This window comes from Atheta coriaria, unplaced genomic scaffold, assembly GCF_025399875.1.
Source record: "Atheta coriaria isolate IRGN ID8LTWV9N9 unplaced genomic scaffold, Caltech_Dcor_3.1 hic_scaffold_8_pilon, whole genome shotgun sequence".
Classification (NCBI taxonomy): Eukaryota; Metazoa; Arthropoda; class Insecta; order Coleoptera; family Staphylinidae; genus Dalotia; species Dalotia coriaria.
The window spans coordinates 3,899,265-3,921,759 of record NW_027045450.1 but is presented as its reverse complement, the minus strand read 5'-3'; the positions used below and the strand labels follow the sequence as shown (position 1 = coordinate 3,921,759).

The 22,495-nt window shown below is 35.6% G+C and overlaps 1 protein-coding gene and 1 long non-coding RNA gene across 2 annotated transcripts; one reads left to right on the top strand and one right to left on the bottom strand.

Annotated features, from left to right (window-relative positions):
* Positions 1 to 8,736: 8,736 nt before the first annotated feature.
* On the bottom strand, positions 8,737 to 9,112 carry LOC135797701 (uncharacterized). Its single transcript, XR_010549616.1, has 2 exons — positions 8,949 to 9,112; positions 8,737 to 8,887 (listed from the first exon to the last, which is right to left on the bottom strand). It is a non-coding gene; the product is annotated as an uncharacterized lncRNA (long non-coding RNA).
* Positions 9,113 to 11,366: 2,254 nt separating this feature from the next.
* Positions 11,367 to 22,465, top strand: fuss (SKI family transcriptional corepressor fussel). Its single transcript, XM_065309912.1, is given in 6 exon segments — positions 11,367 to 11,486; positions 11,549 to 11,621; positions 11,683 to 11,950; positions 11,953 to 12,707; positions 21,366 to 21,582; positions 22,101 to 22,465. Coding segments are annotated over 6 exon segments (1,434 nt in total). The 5' UTR covers positions 11,367 to 11,484; the 3' UTR covers positions 22,220 to 22,465.
* Positions 22,466 to 22,495: the final 30 nt, after the last annotated feature.

Here is a 22,495-nt window from a genome sequence, read left to right as displayed (position 1 = left end):
ATTTGATTCAGTTTAAAAAATTAAATAAATTAAGGATCGGTTTAGAATTCATTACGATAATAATACCATTGTTATAACTTTGCACCATTTACTGAAAGTATTTAATATTTTTTATTAAATTAATGCAGTACTTTTGTATTTATTCCGTCAAGATATTTAATGATATATTGTTCGGTCTGTAAGTATTTATCGTGATTTTTCCGCTTATTATGTTGGTATTTATCTATACAGGGCGATATCAAAATGCATAAATTATAGCATCGAATATATATTTTGAAAAATGATTCCTCAGTGAATCACGAGGGTTCCGTGCTTGATTCACGTTAAACTTCTTTTGGCATATTTCCAATTCGATTTTTTTGTATTCCCTCACTTATTTGCTCATTTCTTTTCGTTCGTGCTGCGGTAATGCGGTTTTTTATACATCGATGCCTAGGTATTTAATATAAAGAATGTAATCTTAGCAGAAAGGACGCATTCATAAAAATGTCTGAATAGAACCAGCTCCAAACGAATCGTCCTCGCAAATTGAAGCAGTGCTGCCGATGCACGCTTCGTCGGCAGCTCATTAAAAAGCGTAAAAGTTTTATTTAAATCACAAAGCTTTCATCTCCCGCCTGCATCGCGTTCGCGCCGGCCATTAATATTTACTTAGCGCGGCGCGCATAATTTTACATTTGGGTATTTATTTTGATGTGCGTGAAATTATTCATTCGGCCACTCGCAGCACCGGCAAGATTAACCATTGCGTTATAATGACTCACCTCATTCATCTCAATGTAATCACGCTGATGTGCCTGTTCAATCCGCACACAATAACGCAACGCGTACATGCCGAAGATAGCAAGTCAAAACATTGCCTTGTGCACGCACACTTGAATGTGTAATACTAGTGGGTGAGTTTAGTATATGCTCGGAGGGTCGAAGAGTGTGTTTGAGGAGATTAACTAAGCGTCTTTGTATCATTGTACAGTTACCTACTCGCTAACAAATTGAATCCTCAATTACAAGCGCGACAGACTGATCAACTGTCGACAGATGAACGAATTGCGAAGGCTGTGGAATGGTGGAGTGTGAGGGTGTAAGGGGAATTACCGGAGGGGCACTGCGTAACTTTCTCCCTTTTATTAAACCACCACACGTGAATTACAAACTAATCGCACTTAATAATATGTTCTCTACTGACTAATAGACAATACGCTTTGCAACTTCCACTTAGCATTTATTCAGCTTTAAAATTCGTCAAAAACAATTTTTGGAAAAAAAAATTAAAACATTGTGTTTATAATAAGTATTGGCATAGGTTAAGATTAAATCAGTTTTGTTGGTGACATTTTATATGCAAATTAAGTCTTGATTCAACTTTTGATGAGAAATGCAAGTTATTCCCGTCTCCGCCAGCAAATCTACTACACAATCATTACACCGTGCTTAATGTCGTTTGTTTCCTCACTTCGCCGCAATCAAAATATGTCAACCGCTGCAGCTTCGACATCCCGACGTCCCGACCGCAAATTGCAAATGAATAATATCAGCGAGTCCGACAATCTTGCGCTGCCAGCACAGCATCGGATACGAATTGGAAGCGAACGAAAGACACGGTTGCAATATTCAATCCGCTTCGGCGCTTAGTCCTTCCTTCCCTGCTTCCCCAAGTTCCATCTCGCTTCAGCGTGTAGACAAGCAGTTTCCACAAGCGGGTACTTTAATAGACTGTTCTTGGTTCATTGAGATCTCAAATTCCAGGCCAAGAACGAGCCAACCGACGTCGACGTCGAGGTCTATCGGTTGTTTATTGGGTTGTTGACTATTTCGGCAACAATATTATTATGCTTATGCTTGACGGAGTTATATCTGCGTTGACTGGTATTTCGCTACGTATTAGGCATTAGGCAGAACGCGGCGTCGAGGATTGCGAAATGCAATCATTCTACTCCAGTTAAGGTTTAGGTTTGCTTTAGTTAGATTGTTTCCCCGCCCGCAGTTCACCGTCGAGTGCCCGCGGCTCGTAACGAGCTAAACTGATTACACAACAATCTGTGCTAAGCCAAATAGAGTTTATAATTGAAAAAACCACCGGTCCGCATTGTGTAATGTAATTTTATTGCTGGTGGGCGCTCCTGCATCGAGCGGCGCCGGTTCGTCCAATATCTAGTAACTACAATCGCCCGCAGAATATTACGCCGATGCGCTGCTACGCACAGATGGAAACATTTCCATTGGGATCCAAGCGCAATTATTATTTTATTTTTCATTTCACTTCGCTGCCAAAATGCTAATAAATATGCGCATATATCACAAAAATTTAATTAGGTGAATTGTTAGGGCGTTGATTTGATTCATCATTTGTAATTTTTGTCAATATGCAATGGAATACTATATTTATACAACATTTTATTTATTAGGAGCAATGAACTGATATGTAAATGTTGTTATTATGTATGTTTTGTTTGATAACTTCCTACTATTCTAAAATAAATTTTTAAAAAATTACATTCTCGTTTATTACATTATTTATAAATACCTTATTACAATCCTAATCGACCGATGCAATGATTTGGTTGGATTCCGCCCCGAAACGATATTACGATCTGGTGGGAACTTTATAGTATATGCCCACTTTCTGCGTACTCAGAATGTAGATTAATTAAATTCTGAATCGGAAATCAGTAACACAATTAAAGATTAAGGCCCTATTGGCTTGTAAAATCAAATTTTTGTATTAAAATTGCGAATAGGGCCTAAACGGTCAATGTTATATTCTGTTTTCGGATTCTGCAAGCTAATTTAATTTTATATCAACTATTTAAGTTAATTATTTGTCAAACATTATCCCTATATTCACTATTAATCATAATAACTCATGGAAATCCAACAAAAATCTGGCGGGAATTGCCTACTGCACTTTCTGCGTTCCTAATATTACGAACTGATGAGCAGCTCAATTTTCGTATTTCCTCGACAAAATTTTGTTGAGAAATCCGATGAAACTTGTACACAAAATCTTTTGAATATTAGGATCGCAGAAAGTGCAGTAGGCTGAATTTCCAGTAATCTCCAATAGCGGCGTAATTTATTTATTCATAAACAGATGACACTGGTAGTACCTTTTTAAATTAATTTTGAGATATTCATCGGGCGCAGGTAGTAATACATACTTGGATTGGTGGCCGCACGGACTCCTCCTTCCTGCATTAGTTGGTTTAAGTTCTGTCTCAACGTTAGAAGGCTCAAGGCTAAGCCACTACCCACACCTGACGCTGCTGGAATTAATCAATCGCAGGAATTCATGGTAATGAGCCATGTTACGGCCGTTGTCTGATAGTACCCTATTAAAAATTAAAATTATTTAATTTAAAAGGTCTAAAACCGCGACTGAAAGGGCTCAAAATTGCAATTTTTCAATTTTTGACGATTTATTTCAATTGCGAATATCTCTTTCGTTCAACATGTTCAATAAAAATATTTTCTGCTGAAAGACAGGGCCTTACTTTTTTAACGAAATTATTACCTACTTGTCGAACAACAGGGTCAAACTTTTTTAACAAAATTATTATCTGTCGAATAACAGAGTCGGACTTTTTCTTAAAAAATTTCTGTTTGAAACTATCGAAGTGGCCCTCCACCAAGAAAAAATTTAAATGATTAATAATAATTATCTCGAAAACTAAAAGGGCTAGAAGAAAATAAACTTCATATTCTTGATCCTTGAAGAGTTCTCAACAAGATGGTATGTTTTTGTAAAACGACCAAATTGGTATAAAAAATGAAAGAAAAGATTTTATTAAAAAATGGCAAAATATTTCTCTTTTTTATGCTCGAAATTACAAGTTGGAATTTTTGAATTCTGTTTTCGGATCCTGATAGACAATTTAATTCTGCATCGATTATTTTAGTAACTTCTTTTGTTATTATTAACCGTTTAGGGCCTATTTACAAATTTCAATGAAAACTCCATCCGACATAAAAAAAGAGAAATATTTTGCCTTTTTTATGACGAAATCATTTTTCATCTAATGCAGCTTCTGTAATAATTGGAATTTTTAAATTCTGTGTTCGAATTCTGAATTTAGATTAAATTCTGAATTAGAAATCAGTTACATAATTATAGATTAAGGCCCTATTAGCATATAAAATCCGATTTTTGAATTAAAATTACAAATAGGACCTAAACGGTCAATGTTATATTCTGTTTTGGATTCTGCAAGCTAATTTAATTCTAATATCGACTATTTAAGTAATTACTTGCCTAAATTATCCATAGAAGCCCTATTAATCATAACAAACTCATGGAAATCCAACAAAAATCTGGCGGGAATTGTCTATGTCCACTTTCTGCGTTCCTAATATCACGAACTGATGAGCAGCTCAATTTTCGTATTTCCTCGACAAAATTTTGTTGAAAATCCGATGAAACTTATACACAAAATCTTTTGAATATTAGGATCACAGAAAGTGCAGTAGGCGAGATGGCACTGGTAGCTTGAGTAACTAACGCTGAAACAGAACTTAAACCCACTAATGCAGGGGGGAGGTCCATACGGTCTTCTATCCAAGCATTAGCCACTCCTTTTGTTGTCGCAGGAATGCATGGATATAAACCATGCTAGGGCCGTTGTCTAAAGGTCAGTAGCGTAGACCAAATTAAAGATATTTAAATTCTGCATAATATTCATATATAATATGTTAGATTAACCCACGGAAAACCTATAAAACTGCCCTTTTTGTGTTCTTTGGTTAACTTATTTTTGTAGTTTTTGGTGGTTTGCGAGCGAATGCGATGTCGTAGGACAACTATTTTTACACCAAATTAAAGATATTTAAATTCTGCATAATATTCATATATAATATGTTGGATTAACCAAGGAAAAACCTATAAAATTGCCCTTTTTGTGTTCCTCGGTTGGCTAATTTTTGTAGTTTTTGGTGATTTGCGGACGAATGCGATGTCGTAGGACAACTATTTTTACACCAAATGAAAGATATTCAAATTCTGCATAATATTCATATATAATATGTTGGATTAACCCACGGAAAACCTATAAAATTGCCCTTTTTGTGTTCCTCGGCTGGCTAATTTTTGTAGTTTTTGGTGGTTTGCGTGCGAATGCGATGTCTTAGGACAACTATTTTTACACGAAATTAAAGATATTTAAATTCTGTATAATTTTCATATAAAATTTGTGCGATTACTCCTCGGGAAACCTTAAAAAATGCCTTTTTTGTTTTCCGATCCACTTTGTTTCTGATACGACATTGAACGTAAAATTCACGCCCATGCAGAGAGGGAGAAAGGAGAGAGAAAGTGCAATTCACAAATCGTCGAATTGCCCGCAAAAATTTTCAGCCTCCTCAACTTTCTGGGATCCGAATAACACAAACCGATTTTACCATTGGTTTTCGACCCGAATTTGTACGCGCACACACACACATGCACTTCTTCGTTCACATAAGCTGAGTGTGAGCGTGTGTGTGTGAGAAAAAGGGAGAAATTAAAACTTGGATTATTTTTATTTTGTTTTCAGATTCTGATAGATAATTTAATTCTACATCAATTATTTAAGTAACTTTTTTTGCTAACATTTACCATTTAGGCCCTATTTGCAAATTTTAATGAAAACTGCATTCGACATAAAAAAGAGAAATCTTTTGCCTTTTTTATAACAAAATCTTTTCTGTAAAAATTTTTTGTGCCATTTTGATCGTTTTTCAATAAGGATGCCATCTTGTAAAGACTTCTTCAAGGATCAAGAATATGAAGTTTATTTTCTTCTAGCCCTTTTAGTTCTCGAGATAATTAGCATTAACTCATTTAAATTTTTTCTTGGTGGAGGGACACTTGACAGTTTCGACCTGAAAAATTTTAAGAAAAAAGTCCGACCCTGTTGTTCGACAGATAATAATTTTCTTAAAAAAAGTTTGACCCTGTTGTTCGACCAATAATTTTTGACCAAAAAAATAATGTAATGGACACAAATTTTTAAATCACAGTTTAGGGCACTTTCGAAAGGGTACATATCGTGTATCCATTCGACATAAAAACGAGACATCTTTTGCCTTTTTTATGACGAAATCTTATTTCACCAAATGCAGCTTCTGTAATAATTGGAATTTTTAAATTATGTTTTCGAATTCTGAATCGGAAATCAGTAACACAAATAACGATTAAGGCCCTATTGGCATCTAAAATCCAATTTTTTGTATTAAAATTGCAAATAGGGCCTAAACGGTCAATGTTATATTCTGTTTTCAGATTCTGCAAGCTAATTTAATTTTATATCAACTATTTAAGTTAATTTTATTTGCCTAACATTATCCCTATATTCCTATTAATCATAATAACTCATGGAAATCAACAAAAATCTGGCGGGAATTGCCTACTGCACTTTCTGCGTTCCTAATATCACGAACTGATGAGCAGCTCAATTTTCGTATTTCCTCGACAAAATTTTGTGGAGAAATCCGATGAAATTCATACATAAAATCTTTTGAATATTAGGATCGCAGAAAGTGCAGTAGGCTGCTGAATTAATGATGAAACTTATTGTAACACCCAGTGGCGGAGTAATTTATTTACTCATAAACAGATGGCAGCGGTGGTAATATTTAAATAAATTTTGATGCAATATTAAACCGAAAATTGATTTTAAATTAATAGTGGACTTATTCGTTATATATAATTGTTAATTGGGTATTTTTAGGCAACTGCCGTAGCATGGCTTATAACTGTGCCTTCCTGCAATCGTGAAACACTTTAAAATCAATTTTTAATTTAATATTTACTATAATTTATTTAAATATTGACACCACCGCCATCTGTTTATGAATAAATAAATTATACCGCCACTGGGTGTTACAATAAGTTTAATCATTAATTCAGCAGCCTACTCGCACATTCTGCGATCCTAATATTCAAAAGATTTTGTGTATGAATTTCATCGGATTTTCAACAAAATTTTGTCGAGGAAATACGAAAATTGAGCTGCTCATCAGTTCGTGATATTAGGAACGCAGAAAGTGGACATAGATAATTCCCGCCAGATTTTTGTTGGATTTCCATGAGTTATTATGATTAATAGGGAATATAGGGATAATGCTAGGCAAATAATTACTTAAATAGTTGATATAGAATTAAATTAGCTTGCAGAATCCGAAAACAGAATATAACATTGACCGTTTAGGCCCTATTTGCAATTTTAATACAAAAATATGATTTTACATGCCAATAGGGCCTTAATCGTTAATTGTTTTACTGATTTCCGATTCAGAATTTAATCTACATTCAGAATTCGAAAACAGAATTTAAAAATTCCAATTATTACAGAAGCTGCATTTGATGAAAAAAGATTTCGTCATAAAAAAGGCAAAAGATTTCTCTTTTTTATGTCGAATTGAGTTTTCATTGAAATTTGCAATTAGGCCCTAAACGGTTCATAATAACAAAAAAAGTTAGTAAAATAATCGATGCAAAATTAAATTATCAATTGGTATCCGAAAACAGAATTTAAAAATTCCAACTTTTGATTTCGAGCATAAAAAAGAGAAATCTTTTACCTTTTTTATGACAAAATCTTTTCTTTAAAAATTTTTTGTGCCATTTTGGTCGTTTTTCAATAAAGATGCCATCTTGTTGAGAATTTTTCAAGGATCAAGAATCTGAAGTTTATTTTCTTCTAGCCCTCTTAGTTCTTGAGATAATTATCATTTACTCATTTAATTTTTTTTGGTGGAGGGGCACTTCGACAGTTTCGACCTGAAAAATTTTAAGAAAAAAGTCCGACCCTGTTGTTCGACCGGTAATAATTTTGTTAAAAAAAGTTCGACCCTGTTGTTCGACCAAAAATTATTTTAAAAAATAATTTCGACCCTGTTGTTCGACCAAAAGAATTTTTTAAAATTAATTTCGACCTTGTTATTCGACCGAAAATAAATTTAAATACGATTTTAACACAGTTTTTTGACCCAAAAAAATAATTTAATGGACACAAATGACTATTTTTAAATCGAATTTTAGGGCACTTCCGAAAGGGTTAGAGGTTTGAAAGGATACGCATCTTGTAGAGGAACTCTCGAACTGTAATATGACGGTGAGAAACTTTGAGAAAACCAATTAGTTCAGGAGATATAGGGTGTTTTCCACGTCATGTTTTTAAATTTTTATAAAATTGTCAAGGTTTAAAGGGCATTTTAAGGCTCTTGCAAAGGGTTTAGGAAGTTGAAATAAAATGCATCGTAGAAAGGGTCTTTTGAACTATAACATGGCGCTAAGAAACTCAGAAAAAGTATATTTGTTTAGGAGATACAGGGTGTTTTCCACACCATGTTTTTAAATTTTTATAATATTGTCAATTTTTATGAAGCATTTTAGGGCACTTTCAAAGGGTTTAGGACGTTGGAATAAAATGCATCGCAAAAAGAGTCTCTTGGACTATGATATGGCGCCGAGAAACTTGCAGAAAGTGTATAGGTTTAGGAGATACAGGGTGTTTTCCACACCTTGTTTTCAAATTTTTATAAAACTGTTAACTTTTAAAAAGCATTTTAGGGCACTTCCATAAGGGCTACGGGATTGAAATGAATTGTATCAGAAAAAGGACCCCTTAGACTATAGTATAGCGCCGAGAAACTTGGAAAAGGTACCTATATTAGTTCAGGAGATACAATTAGTTTTCCACAAAAAGAGGAGCTCTTTGTAGAATGATTTTAACAATCATTTTGATTCCAAATAATAAATAATTTATTCCCAAATCAATATACATCATTATTAATAATTTGTTTACAACAAGTATTTGTATTATGTCAAAATTCAACATGGCGGTTGTTGTAACTTGAATAAAACCATTTGGTTGATGCGCTGTAGTTGTTCAATTGCCTCTTGTTCGACCCCCTGAAACACACAAGCAAAAAAAAAATAAAACAAGACCTTAATAACGATGATTATAACCAACCTTCATCTGCGTGTCAATTCCAGGTGGTTTTCCATGTCCTTTTTCATCTTCTCGTGCACAGGTATTTCTTTGGTCAACTGTTGAATGATATTAACACCGCCCTAGATGGATCCTTGATGATTCTGCCCTCATCTGATTGATCTCCTGGTATGATTTCTTGCGCAAATATCATTTCTGTAATATTAATCATCAGTAATTAAAATCTCCGAGTAACTCAGGAGAAAGTTCTACTTTCTCCACAAATCTGTAATAATATAAATTAATATTAATTGACAATCAATGAAAGATAAGATTATCACTCTCACGTAGCAAAATGAATATTAAAATGTTGTGTGCAGCGTAACATATCTTAAAATATGATGTAAGTATGTAATTCCACGATAAGTTGATACATTTGCGTATGTGCACCATACGCAAATCGTACGACCACATGCCAATTATATTGAAAGAAGCGCAGCATTCAGAATTAATCGCTTACCTTTTTCGCATGTCTACTTATAGCTATGACGACAGCTGCACAACATAATGTTCGCCACGGTGGCGGCAGCGTTTAATGGCAATTGAGCGAGGCGGTAACGAGCGGCGGCACGTGCCGCAGCTTTCGCACGCGGCGCCTTCCGATAACAACAAGCTTTTGGCTAAATAACGCTAAAGAACGCACGCGACTCGCACGCGTCTTGTTAAACCAAACACCAACTTACCCGCCATGTTGGTGATGTCTCAATGACCTAATCCATTTCCAGCGTCATGAACAATGTCATGGTAAACACCGGATATGCACTACAAACAATCTTTGTTTTAATCTTTTGATTGCGCCTAATAATAATGACAAAATAAAATAATTTTACAGGTTTCAAAATTTTAATTATTTTGTCAATTGCATTTTAAGCGGTTGCAGGATAAAAAGAACATAGCGATAAAGCAAGTTATTAAATCGATTCGCGCCTCCAGGTGGAGGAAGTGGAGGAAGAGCACAAATCCGCGTAATGATACCCCTCGTAACATTAACGATGACGAACGACGGCCCAGCGCGTTTGTGTTCGCCCGCAAACGTGGTGAGCACACATTCAGCGAGAAACAATACAGAAAACTAACTAACTGGAACACGCCTTTTCGCCTACGTTTTTATTTTGCGGTATAGTTTTATTTCCAGCGCGCGCGGTAATTCGTCTTTTCGTTATGTGCGACGCGCTCCCAATTATTTTCTTTTTTCTTATCTTTATCCTTGTCCTCATCCGACGATATATACATACACATCACACATGTCACTTTTCATCGGCCACCAGCTTTTTTCTTTCAACTATAGCGTCATGTTTACGTAGTTGCGCGAGTGTGTGTGAGTTTCACTTCGGTTAGTTGAATCTGGGAGTTTTCTCAACGCGTTTTATTATTTGTGGCCTCCCGAGGGAGCCATTCAGCGACGATTCAAGCAACGGCTTAGCGCATTCACGTGCGCGCCCTTACCTCGAGCCTATAATATGGTGAGGTCGATTCCAAGCCTGGCGAGGGATGCGCTAAGTGCGTGTGAGTGTATGTTTGTGTTGGTGTGGGGGTGAAATGCCCCCTCGGCTTTGTGCCGCGCCACATCGTCTAATACACGTTTATTAAATACTTACATTTATCCACTAACAACCACCATGCTGCATGCGGCGATAATAATTTACACCCTTCGTGAATGACCACAACTTAGAATGTAATTGGCACTGTAGCCGCATCCCATTTATATACAGATCAACATGACGTAATTGGACAATAGTAAATAGTAAATTTCATTTATACTTGTCAAAAGTATTAAAATTCAAATATCTACAATCAAATTTTGTTATTTCCACGCGGGTGAAACAGTAGAAAATATAATTCAGAATATAATTGCATATGATTTGAATAATGCATGCTAACGTCCCTCGGGAGCCACTTATCGGAACCATCGACATGACATATCTTTAAGTACGCAACACTGACTTTATTTATTGATTCAAATTCACATATTTCTAATATTTGATTTAAAAAACTGAAAAAATAAAAACGTTAAATATTAAACAATGCAAAACTCAAATAAAAAAATTCATGATGGTGATAATATCACCAATAAAAAATGTAATTATTGAAAATATTTACAGCTTTTAGTTTAGTTTATTGTATCAGAAATAGAAAATTGTTTATTTATCAATACTTGCGTCGCATGCTTTTTGTTCCAGCGTCCAAATGCAATACAAGAACAAGTGTAAAGGGTCGTTGTATTACCCTGGTATGATTGGCGGAAGCGCAGGGATGGAAACCAACAGCCGCGTTTACTTTAAACGCCCTGCTATGATTGGTCACCGACGGAGGGCGTCGGGACGCCGAGCGGGTGGAGCGTCGGGACGCATCGCACAGTGACGCAAACGGACAGTTTCATTTTCGCATGACGATTTGTCGCACAAACATCCCCTATCCTGTCCGTCTCACGCAGTGTGTCAGGTGTTGTTTCAAATTCTCACGTCTTTTCGGTGATTAAAGTGTCGTTTATTCCTGATAACATCATAATCTAATATAGATGTACGTTGATTGCAACATGATTTTTGTTGTTTATTGAGAACTATATGTGCAAGTGCTTTCAGGGGTGAACAGCAGATCAAAATTAAAGGGAGCGCACCGCCGTCACCTTCACTTCCATCAGCAAAACCTAATCAGGTAAGTTATATATTCTTTCAATTACATTAAAATTACCTCAGTTTTTTATTGCTAACATTAGGTTAGTACAGTTGTGCTGTATGGAATTCCGATAGTTTCACTAGTGATTGAAAATCAAGAACGTTTATGCCTGGCGCAAATTTCGAACACATTGCTAAAGCAGTTCAGTTACAATGAAATCCACAATAGACGGGTAGCGCTTGGAATAACATGCGTGCAATGCACTCCTGTGCAATTGGAGATTCTCCGTCGAGCTGGTGCCATGCCTGTATCCTCCCGCCGGTGTGGAATGATCACCCGTCGTGAAGCAGAACGTCTTTGTAAGAGCTTCCTGGTGACAACGCACCACCTCGACTCCCCGACGACTTTGCATTCTCCGTGCACCATGAATGCGCCTGGGGCTGTCGAGGTTCCTTCCTACCATCACGCTATAATTCCTCACGAGCAAAGTGCATCAAGTGTTCCATGTGCGGCTTGTTTTTCTCTCCAAATAAATTCATCTTTCACTCACATCGTCTTAGCGCCAACGACAAGTACGTGCAGCCTGACGCGGCTAACTTTAATTCCTGGCGACGTCACATGAAACTCAGCGGTAGCCCTCCGGATGAAGTGGTCTTTGCATGGGAGGATGTCAAGGCTATGTTCAACGGTGGTACACGAAAACGCATGCTGGCTAATTCTGTGATCAGTACACGTCAACCCAAACAAGTTAAAACAGCGCCTGCTACTCCCCCAACACCACAACCAGTGGTACCAGCGCCGAGGTTACCAGCGTGTCCGGAATTACCTCTGCCGATATCCAGAGTCGCAATGGATTTCATCTATAACAAACCATTTGCGTTTTCTTCATATGGATCATTTCCATGGTTAAAACGTAATCCAATTCTGTTTCCACACGAAAATCCTTTCTTTCCTATGGATAAATCGTACCAGTCGGCGTTTAGACCTGTTAGTTCTATTGAGGAGCCTCCAACGTCCAAAGAGCAAGATCAAAGTGATGATGAAGTGGATATTGAGACAACAGACGACAAAACAGACATCCCTACAACTACTCATGGCCAGTGGAGCCCAAATTCCGAATCAAAGGTGAGTTATTTTAATGTTTTTTTTTTGTATGAGAAATTTTGTTTGGAAAGGGGAAGCAAACGTTCATATGCTTACAGAATACATTGATAAATATGATAAATAATGCAAAATTTAATTTTGGAAAAGTGAAAAGCACTTAACGCGTGCCGGTAAGATATAAATAAGTGGCGGTCGTAACTTTTGCTGTTTAGTTCGCCGTTTGCAAGTGTTTGCATTTAATCATATTAAAAGGTTGCGTCGACAAAGCCCACACCAGCACACCGACGAAGGTAAACCCGTCGGTACGTTCTGCACGGGGTGGGTCTTAGCCGGTGCTGCTGTTGTGTCTGTCCTGGCAGAACGCGGTTAAACACAAACACTTCAGTATTGAGTTACATTTGATTAAAAAGACTAACGCATTAATCGAAGAGAACTCGAATTTCGATGTCACGCATGGTTTACAACCATGAGTCTATTCAAAAACAATATTTATAGTGCCGGTGCGCAAGAAGGTCCTGTACTTTGAACTTTAATGTAATAAGTAGGTGAGCACATCGGGCGCTCCTTTGTTGACTGGTGGAAATATTAGTTATTTAAATGTAATCGAATTTCTAAGTTTTACCTAAAGGAAATTTTGCTTTAATCGGACGATAATGTAATGAGTTATAATGAGATTTGGTGAACTTGATTGATTTTAATTGAGCACGCGTTATAATTTTGTGCATTTTATTCCAAAACGTACATAGATTCAAGATCCTACCAATAAATAAAGGTCATAAACACTAACTTTTCCATGGCCGAATAGAGCGCTACTCGATTACAATAAAAAATAATAATGACGCTCTGTTTCAAACAGCAATAAACATAATAATTAACGCTCTGTTTCAAACAGCAATAAGCATAATAATTAACTGCCAAACAGTTTCTATTAAATAAATATTTTATTAATACTGATTACCTACGGAAAACATTCAAAAATAACTATTTTCCTGTCGCCTTGAATTGACGATTTACTTACATAGAATAGCAGCCACTCATACCTACTGCTGACAATACCTATCGCCATATGACAATTTAGATTATCATGGAGTCGCGCCGCTGTGTACAAATCGATAGTAATGAATAATAAATCGCGCGCGCTATTGTTACGCAAAAGAGTGTTGTAGCAATTAATGCTGTTATCAGTCACTACTGCTTTTAAGTGAATACATATGCGACATAAATTTAAAATTCAATCTGTAAAATAGGTTAATTTTACTATTCTGAATTAAATTTATATAATAGATATAATTGTGCAGAAATGCACAGAGACTTATAAACTGATAAACACTTATAACCAACGTAGAGATTAATTTAGTTACAGCCCTAGATATGGTAATAAATCAGTTAGGTTCTTGTCAGTTTTATTATGGAACACTGCCAGACACCCTGGCGGGCCTAGTTATCTACCATAACTTTCATTTAATTTCAGGCTTGAATAATGTCTGCTTTAATTTTCGCGGACTCTTCGCAAAGGGCAATCGCTGGCATTTAAGCGAAATGTCCCTTACGACCGACCCGCTCTCACTGGGAGTGTGCAATGTTTGGTAATCGGAGCAGGGCGCTCGTGCAAACGAACGTTTTTTCCGCGTTAGTTGCCTCAGTGATGTAGACGCGAATCTCCCCCGCGCACAAAAACTACCATTCTACCAGCGACGCAGAAAAAAATCCGCTTGATTAAAATGCGCAAAGGTGATGCCAATTAAAAGTTTGCGCGAAACTAAATAATGGCGATCGTGTTTTCGTTACTTTTCGTTATTCAACGAATGATATTTCCGCGTTTTTCATTTTAAATTGAAGCGCCGTAAGACACAATTGGTAATATAGTATAGAGAATACAATGGAAAATCAACAGTCGGAGATAATATTTTATTTCACTTCCAATGCAACCATCCCAAAGTTCATCCTCGAAGGATTGCATGCGCGTAGTCGCACCGAAGTGAAATAACATGAAAGTCGGCGCGGATGAACCGTGAACATACCATAACATAATTGAAAAGTGCAAACAAGACTACATAATACAACCCACGCGATTCTTGCTTGTAAATTAAAAGCAATTAAAGTGAATACGCCGTAACAATGAGAATCGGGGCGTTTGTTTAACTTAACAATGGATTAAAATTACTACAATTCTATGGGCAGGTATGAATAATTAAGGGATCGACTTTGATACAGACAATGCGGAGCGCTGCATTTGTCCCCTCATTTGCTCTCGCGATTTCGAGCGTTATCTATCATACATCATGTTAAATTCACCCTTGTTCGCCTTCACTGGGTGTTACACAATTATGCAGCTTTCTAAACATATAGAAACAAAATATATTTCATTGAAAACTAAAAAATTTAATAAATATTTCATGTTTTCAATTAAATATACGTAAATTAGCTTTAAATTAAACACCCTGTATGTTAATTGAATTAAATTGAATGAGTTTGACCCTTCTTCGAGTTAATACCTACGCTAAAAATTTAATGCGACCCCCGCGTAGCCTTTAAACATTGCCATCATCCATGATTCAAACAATCCCATCTGAAATGATAACATCCTCAATAAGTTAATTCGGCGTACCCGAGCTAATAATTAATGACAGCCCGAGGTATCTATTCGCGTGTAGGTACTGCAAGAGAAAACGTGCGCACGTGAACGTGTAGGTAATGGGCATCTTTTTATAGGAGCCGTTTTTCGAAGAAGATGCCCGTCCGAATTACCACTTAGGCTCGGAGTCGGGGGGTGGCTCACACGCGAAATCGTGGGGCATTAGTTCTCGGGGAAACGAGCCAAGACAAACATTTAACGTCGTTCGAAATGGCGCCGTTATCTTCTGCTCGTACGTGTTTTGTTTTGGAGATATAAAAAAGCAATCATGTACGAAATCAGCGTCGGATATCGAGTATTGCGATGTCGCCGCCGGGACGCATTTGTCCGCTCGGCACGGAGGCGCCTCCGTCGAACGTCCGCTGGGAATACGAACTCATTTAACTTGGAATGTGTATTTATTTTATTATACTCGCAACTAATGGTGTATCACGACACTTTTTAACATCCAGACAAGCCGAACGTGTGACTCCGTCGGAGGAGAAAAGTCTGCTGGATTGTGTATACAACAGACGCTCTTTTCGAGCTGGAGCGTGAACTCCTTGAGCTCGAGAGCAGCTATTCTTGAGCAACACCGACGGCATGTAAAACTGAATAAAGACGTCGCAACTACAGCGCGAAGCAGCACGGTGAAACATTGACGAGATATTTAATTTAAATAAAAATGTTCATTGAGTGCCGCCGGGCAAACTCTTCGTCGCGCTTTCTAATTCGGGCGCACTCACGGCGAGGGTGCACGATTTAGCAGGCGTCGAAGCTCGCCCGATTCACAGGCGTGCCACTTGCCGCATTTGGCCTTTTGTGCTAAATACATTCCATGAATACTAAATGAGCCGCTTGAAAAAGTTAATTTGTTTTATTTGTCTTAGTTGTAAGTAATTATTTTCCAAAGGACATAATCCACCTTCAAAATAATCAAATGTTCTTCGAATTAAATAATTAAGCAGTTTAAGTATATCAGAATCTATTTGAAACTAATTTAACCTAACACATGCTAACTTAATCAACTCACAATTAAATTAAACACAAAATTTATTTAGATTAATATATCTATATGCATAATCATAATTGTTTAACAACTGGCGACAATAACAAATCGCAAATCTGGTAACTACAATCAAATTTCGCACACTTACAATTAAAAGCAATTAGACTTGTGTAATTGAATCGGGCTGGGATTCGTTTTGTGTGCAGTGCGTTTTTAAAGGTCCCGTCCGCCCGCTTTGTCAAGCGTTTTATATAGCGACGGAGAAAGCAATGCTGGGCAAAGTAGCTATAATACAACATTCGTTGTAATCCCATATGACTTGGCCGGCCCATGGGGACGGGTTCGCCGCGTTTCCGTGCGCACAAACCGTATAAGCTCTTGACTAAGGGTATTACGCCATTTGTGTGCCCCACAACATGTGGAGGCGGTTGCGCTGGGCGAAACCGGTGCGCACAAGAGAAGCCTTGATGTAAGCACAAGATTTGGCAATGTGAATGTATCAATACGACCATTTCTTTCTCGGTTTGTTGTGTCACTTAAATGCTTCACAGGAAAGAAAAAAAATTGTTTTCGTTTATCTAATGCTCAATTTTCAAGATTTTATATAAATTTAAACATATTATTATTCCTAAATCAATAGTAAATAAACTAGATTATAATAAAAATAATAATTGATTAATTTTAATTAATTTGTTATTAAAACATCTAAAAATCACATAAGGTGGTAAATCAATGCACGTGTTGTAATATTTAATTATGAATTAATAACGCTGCCTGCTAAATAAAAGAACTGGAAAAATGTACTGTCGTGTTTAGTTTTTCCTTGCTTGCACTAACGCTTTGGGGTCGGTTAAGCAAGCGCGCTCCCAACTAATAAACACACTCCAAGCGCATATTAAATGCGTCGTGCATGGAAACCCAACGCGACGAGTGGATGATTCGCGTGTCCGATAATTAATAATAAACGAACATGTTACGCATTCACATGTTTTATTATATCATTCCAAATCAGATATTTTATAGCCTCATTAAATATTACATGTACCGTGGTGGAACTACTTCTGCTTCTATTCCATCCTGCCACCTGTACTAGTCCTGGAAATCGAAGTTCGCGTTAGGCAAAGCGAAAGCGGCATTGTATTTCACGATATTTCATTTTGATAAAACCATTGTTCAAGTGTACTTAGTTTCCCGTATTCATTAGATTAGTTTAGTGTGCTTAGGTATACATTAAATATTTCGTTGACAATGAAAACCTCTGAATATATGATAGCTTATATCATGATAATAATAATAATAATTTGATGTTTTATTTTCATACGTTTAAAGATTATTATGTTTATCAATATTTTTGAATGCTTCTTTAAAATCGTTGTGATTTCAAAGTTAATGAAACAACAATAAAAAGAGACAAACGTGTCGTGAATATCGAATCAATTGCGAATATCTCCTAAACTAAAAGAGATAAATAGGATCTGATCGCAGCGTCTTAATCTACGGACTTTCCTCTATCAGATAGGATAGTTAAAAGGGAAATCTGAGAGATTAAATTTTACTTCTTAAGAAAAAAATTGCCAAGGGGGGGTGCTTGATACTTTTTTTCGACGATTTTTGATAATTAATATCTCTTAAACTAAAACCGATAGCTACCAACGAATAATTGATTATGATAGATTGGAAAATTCTCTATCAGATAAAGATATAAAATAATTATATTTCCAACAGTAAAAGGTCGAAAAACGCAACTAAAAGTGCTAAAAAGTGACATTTTGCAATTTTTGCCCATTTTATTCAAACGCGAATATCTCGTAAACTAAAAGAGATAAATAGGATCTGATCGCAGCGTCTTAATCTACGGACTTTCCTCTATCAGATAGGATAGTTAAAAGGGAAATCTGAGAGATTAAATTTTACTTCTTAAGAAAAAAATTGCCAAGGGGGGGTGCTTGATACTTTTTTTCGACGATTTTTGATAATTAATATCTCTTAAACTAAAACCGATAGCTACCAACAAATAATTGATTATGATAGATTGGAAAATTCTCTATCAGATAAAGATATAAAATAATTATATTTCCAACAGTAAAAGGTCGAAAAACGCAACTAAAAGTGCTAAAAAGTGACATTTTGCAATTTTTGCCCATTTTATTCAAACGCGAATATCTCGTAAACTAAAAGAGATAAATAGGATCTGATCGCAGCGTCTTAATCTACGGACTTTCCTCTATCAGATAGGATAGTTAAAAGGGAAATCTGAGAGATTAAATTTTACTTCTTAAGAAAAAAATTGCCAAGGGGGGGTGCTTGATACTTTTTTTCGACGATTTTTGATAATTAATATCTCTTAAACTAAAACCGATAGCTACCAACAAATAATTGATTATGATAGATTGGAAAATTCTCTATCAGATAAAGATATAAAATAATTATATTTCCAACAGTAAAAGGTCGAAAAACGCAACTAAAAGTGCTAAAAAGTGACATTTTGCAATTTTTGCCCATTTTATTCAAACGCGAATATCTCGTAAACTAAAAGAGATAAATAGGATCTGATCGCAGCGTCTTAATCTACGGACTTTCCTCTATCAGATAGGATAGTTAAAAGGGAAATCTGAGAGATTAAATTTTATTGATTATGATAGATTGGAAAATTCTCTATAGATAAAGATATAAAATAATTATATTTCCAACAGTAAAAGGTCGAAAAACTCAACTAAAAGTGCTAAAAAGTGACATTTTGCAATTTTTGCCCATTTTATTCAAACGCGAATATCTCGTAAACTAAAAGAGATAAATAGGATCTGATCGCAGCGTCTTAATCTACGGACTTTCCTCTATCAGATAGGATAGTTAAAAGGGAAATCTGAGAGATTAAATTTTACTTCTTAAGAAAAAAAATGCCAAGGGGGGGTGCTTGATACTTTTTTTCGACGATTTTTGATAATTAATATCTCTTAAACTAAAACCGCTAGCTACCAACGAATAATTGATTATGATAGATTGGAATATTCTCTATTAGATAAAGATATAAAATAATTATATTTCCAACAGTAAAAGGTCGAAAAACGCAACTAAAAGTGCTAAAAAGTGACATTTTGCAATTTTTGCCCATTTTATTCAAACGCGAATATCTCGTAAACTAAAAGAGATAAATAGGATCTGATCGCAGCGTCTTAATCTACGGACTTTTCTCTATCAAATAAGCTGCTGTTTTATTTTTTTCGCAGTTATGAAGAGATAAACAAGAAAATACTCCACGGTTGTCAAATTATAAATTAATTTTCTGTACTGTTGAATGTTGATTATTCATATCTGGAATAACAATTCTCTAATTCTAATATAGAAGGGAATCTCATATATAATCTTTGTGTACATAGTTTACTAAATGACTAATTAAAGTAATATCCATTTAGGTTATTATTAATGCTTGTCCCAATTAGGTAATTACGCGTCAAATAACATAATCTTAATTAATACTCAATTTGCGGAACTGGAAGCTAGTAGGAAGCTTCTTTATCATCACATCACATTACATCAAATTAACATTCACTTGTATAAAATAACGTTTTCCCGCCGGCAGTCGCGACCACTAACTCACTCAATACAACACACACACATACGCATGCACACGATTATTCCCTTCAACAATCATAACAAGCCAATACTGCGCACATCCAACCCGTACGCATATCATATTTCTCGTTTGATGTTACATTACGTTAATTGATTATGTAGGGCGCGTGCACGCAGTCGTTTTACGAATATATACAGCATCATAATCGCCTTAAATTTGGATTTTAACATTTATTTCACGGGAATTAATTAAATTGATGGCGAACGTCATAATTTGGGACTGCAAATTAACGCATTAGGAGCGCGACCAAAAGCGTTATCCAAATTCTTTCATAAATTTTGGTGTATATTGGTATCTATTGCTAGAGACACCAACATATTAATCAAGATATTCAATATTCATGAAATATTTCACTTAACATATGCCGTTTAGGTCGAATTTCTAATTTTAATTTTAAAAACTTGCTTTTACATGCTAAACGGGCCTTAATTTATAATTGGGTTACTGGTTTCCGATTCAGAATTTAATTAGGTTTCAGAATCCGAAAACAGAATTCAAAAATTCTAGTTATTACAGAACCTACATTTGTTGAAAACAAAATTTCGTCATAAAAAAGACAAAATATTTTTCTTTTAAGTTCAAAAGGAAAAATTGGAATTTTTTAATTCTGGTTTCGGGTGCTCATAGATAATTTAATTCTGCATCGATTATTTCAGTACCATTTTTGTCTAACATTAGTCGTTTAGGCCCTACTTGCAATTATGTATAATGAAACACGTGTATTCGGTCGGCATAGTGTAATTTGGAAAATTAAATGCTAATTATCTCGAAAACCAAAATGGCTAGAAACAAAAGGACTTCATATTCCTGATCCTTGAAGAATTCTAGACAAGAAACCATCCTTATTGAAAATCGACTAAAATGGCACAAAAAATTTTTAAAGAAAAGATTTTGTTATAAAAAAGGCAAAAGATTTCTCTTTTTATGCTCGAAATTAAAAGTTGGAATTTTGAAATTCTGTTTTCGGATTCTGATAGACAATTTAATTCTACATCGATTATTTTAGTAACTTTTTTTACTAACATTAACCGTTTAGGCCCTATTTGCAAATTTTAATGAAAACTGCATTCAATATAAAACAGAGAAATCTTTTGCCTTTTTTATGATGAAATCTTTTATTTCAGCAAATGCAGATTCTGTAATAATTGAAATTTTTAAATTATTTTCTCGGATTAAGAAAGTAAATTAAATTCTGAATCGGAAACCATTAACACAATTATAGATTAAAGCCTTTTTGGCATGTAAAAACCAATGTTTTTGTTAAAATTGCAAATAGGGCCTGAACGATCAATGGTAGGGGTATAAATACTTATATAATCGATATAAAATTTGATTATCTTTCAGAATATGTTTTGTGTTTTGAGTTTCTATTAACTGCGGATCAAATACCTAATTTCAAACTTAAAAAATCATTTTTTGTAGCTAGGCCCATTAGTGGAACGCAGTCGAACTCCAGAATCAAACGATGAACAACATCATCCTTCATTAGTTCCTGCATCAGTTTGCCAACAAGAATTATTACCTGCTTCAGCACTAACACATCGTATCTGGAATTTGTCGCGATTGTCGTTCGACGGTACAGATCGCACCAACTTCCTCTATCGACAAGATTTGCACCGACACTTTGTTCTTGCGGGTGGTAAGCATTAATTATTTAGTATAATAATATAGTATACGCCAACAGAGTTTTACATAATAGTAAATTAAAATGAAATAGATAAACAGGTTTATATTGAAGCGGGGAGCTGAGTTCCTACACGTTGCCAGGCGGTTCCCATACAGTGCTAGAAAACGGTTCGGGAATTGCCATGGCAACGCGCAGTTACATTAATTGATTTTGAACGCCATTCATGCAAAGTGTGTACTTATGTGATTTGATTACACTTTGGTAATTAACGGAAATCCGCTTAATGATTGTGTGAGCAAGTTAAGTTACACCTCCTCTGTTCAGGATGCGCGTTAGCAACTAGCAAACGGGTCTGCATTTACTCAACACCGGCGGCGCTTTCAATTTGTTCTAAATAAGAACAATGCAGCGCCCGACTTAACGCTACGTGCAACATTGGCAGCTGGAAATGTTCTGAATTTGCTTTAAAGTTTAACGACTTAATTAAAACCAAACGATAGCTAAATTTCACGCAATTTCTTTTGTTATAGAAGCACCTAGTCCCGGCCCGGTATCGTTGATATCCAAGCCCAACATGGAGTGTTCTACTTGCATCGGTCACGAGTCTACATTTAGTCCACCAGAAAATAATAATAAACTAATACCGTAAATTAATTCGCTTGCTATAACGCGTTTAAAGATTTTGTTAGTTGCAAACCATGTTAATACAATTTGTTGAAAGAAATGAACTGATAAGTTTACAAAATATTCAACAAATAACTATAGCTCACTATCTATCCATGTCAAATATCATTTTCTTTGATACTGTAAGAAAATAGCGTTGTATGCATTTAGAAATTTGACAAAAACATATCAGTAATTAGTATCTTCACAATTAATTTGTAATATTTTCGTAGCTGGACTATTGTTTTAGTAAATAAGTAAT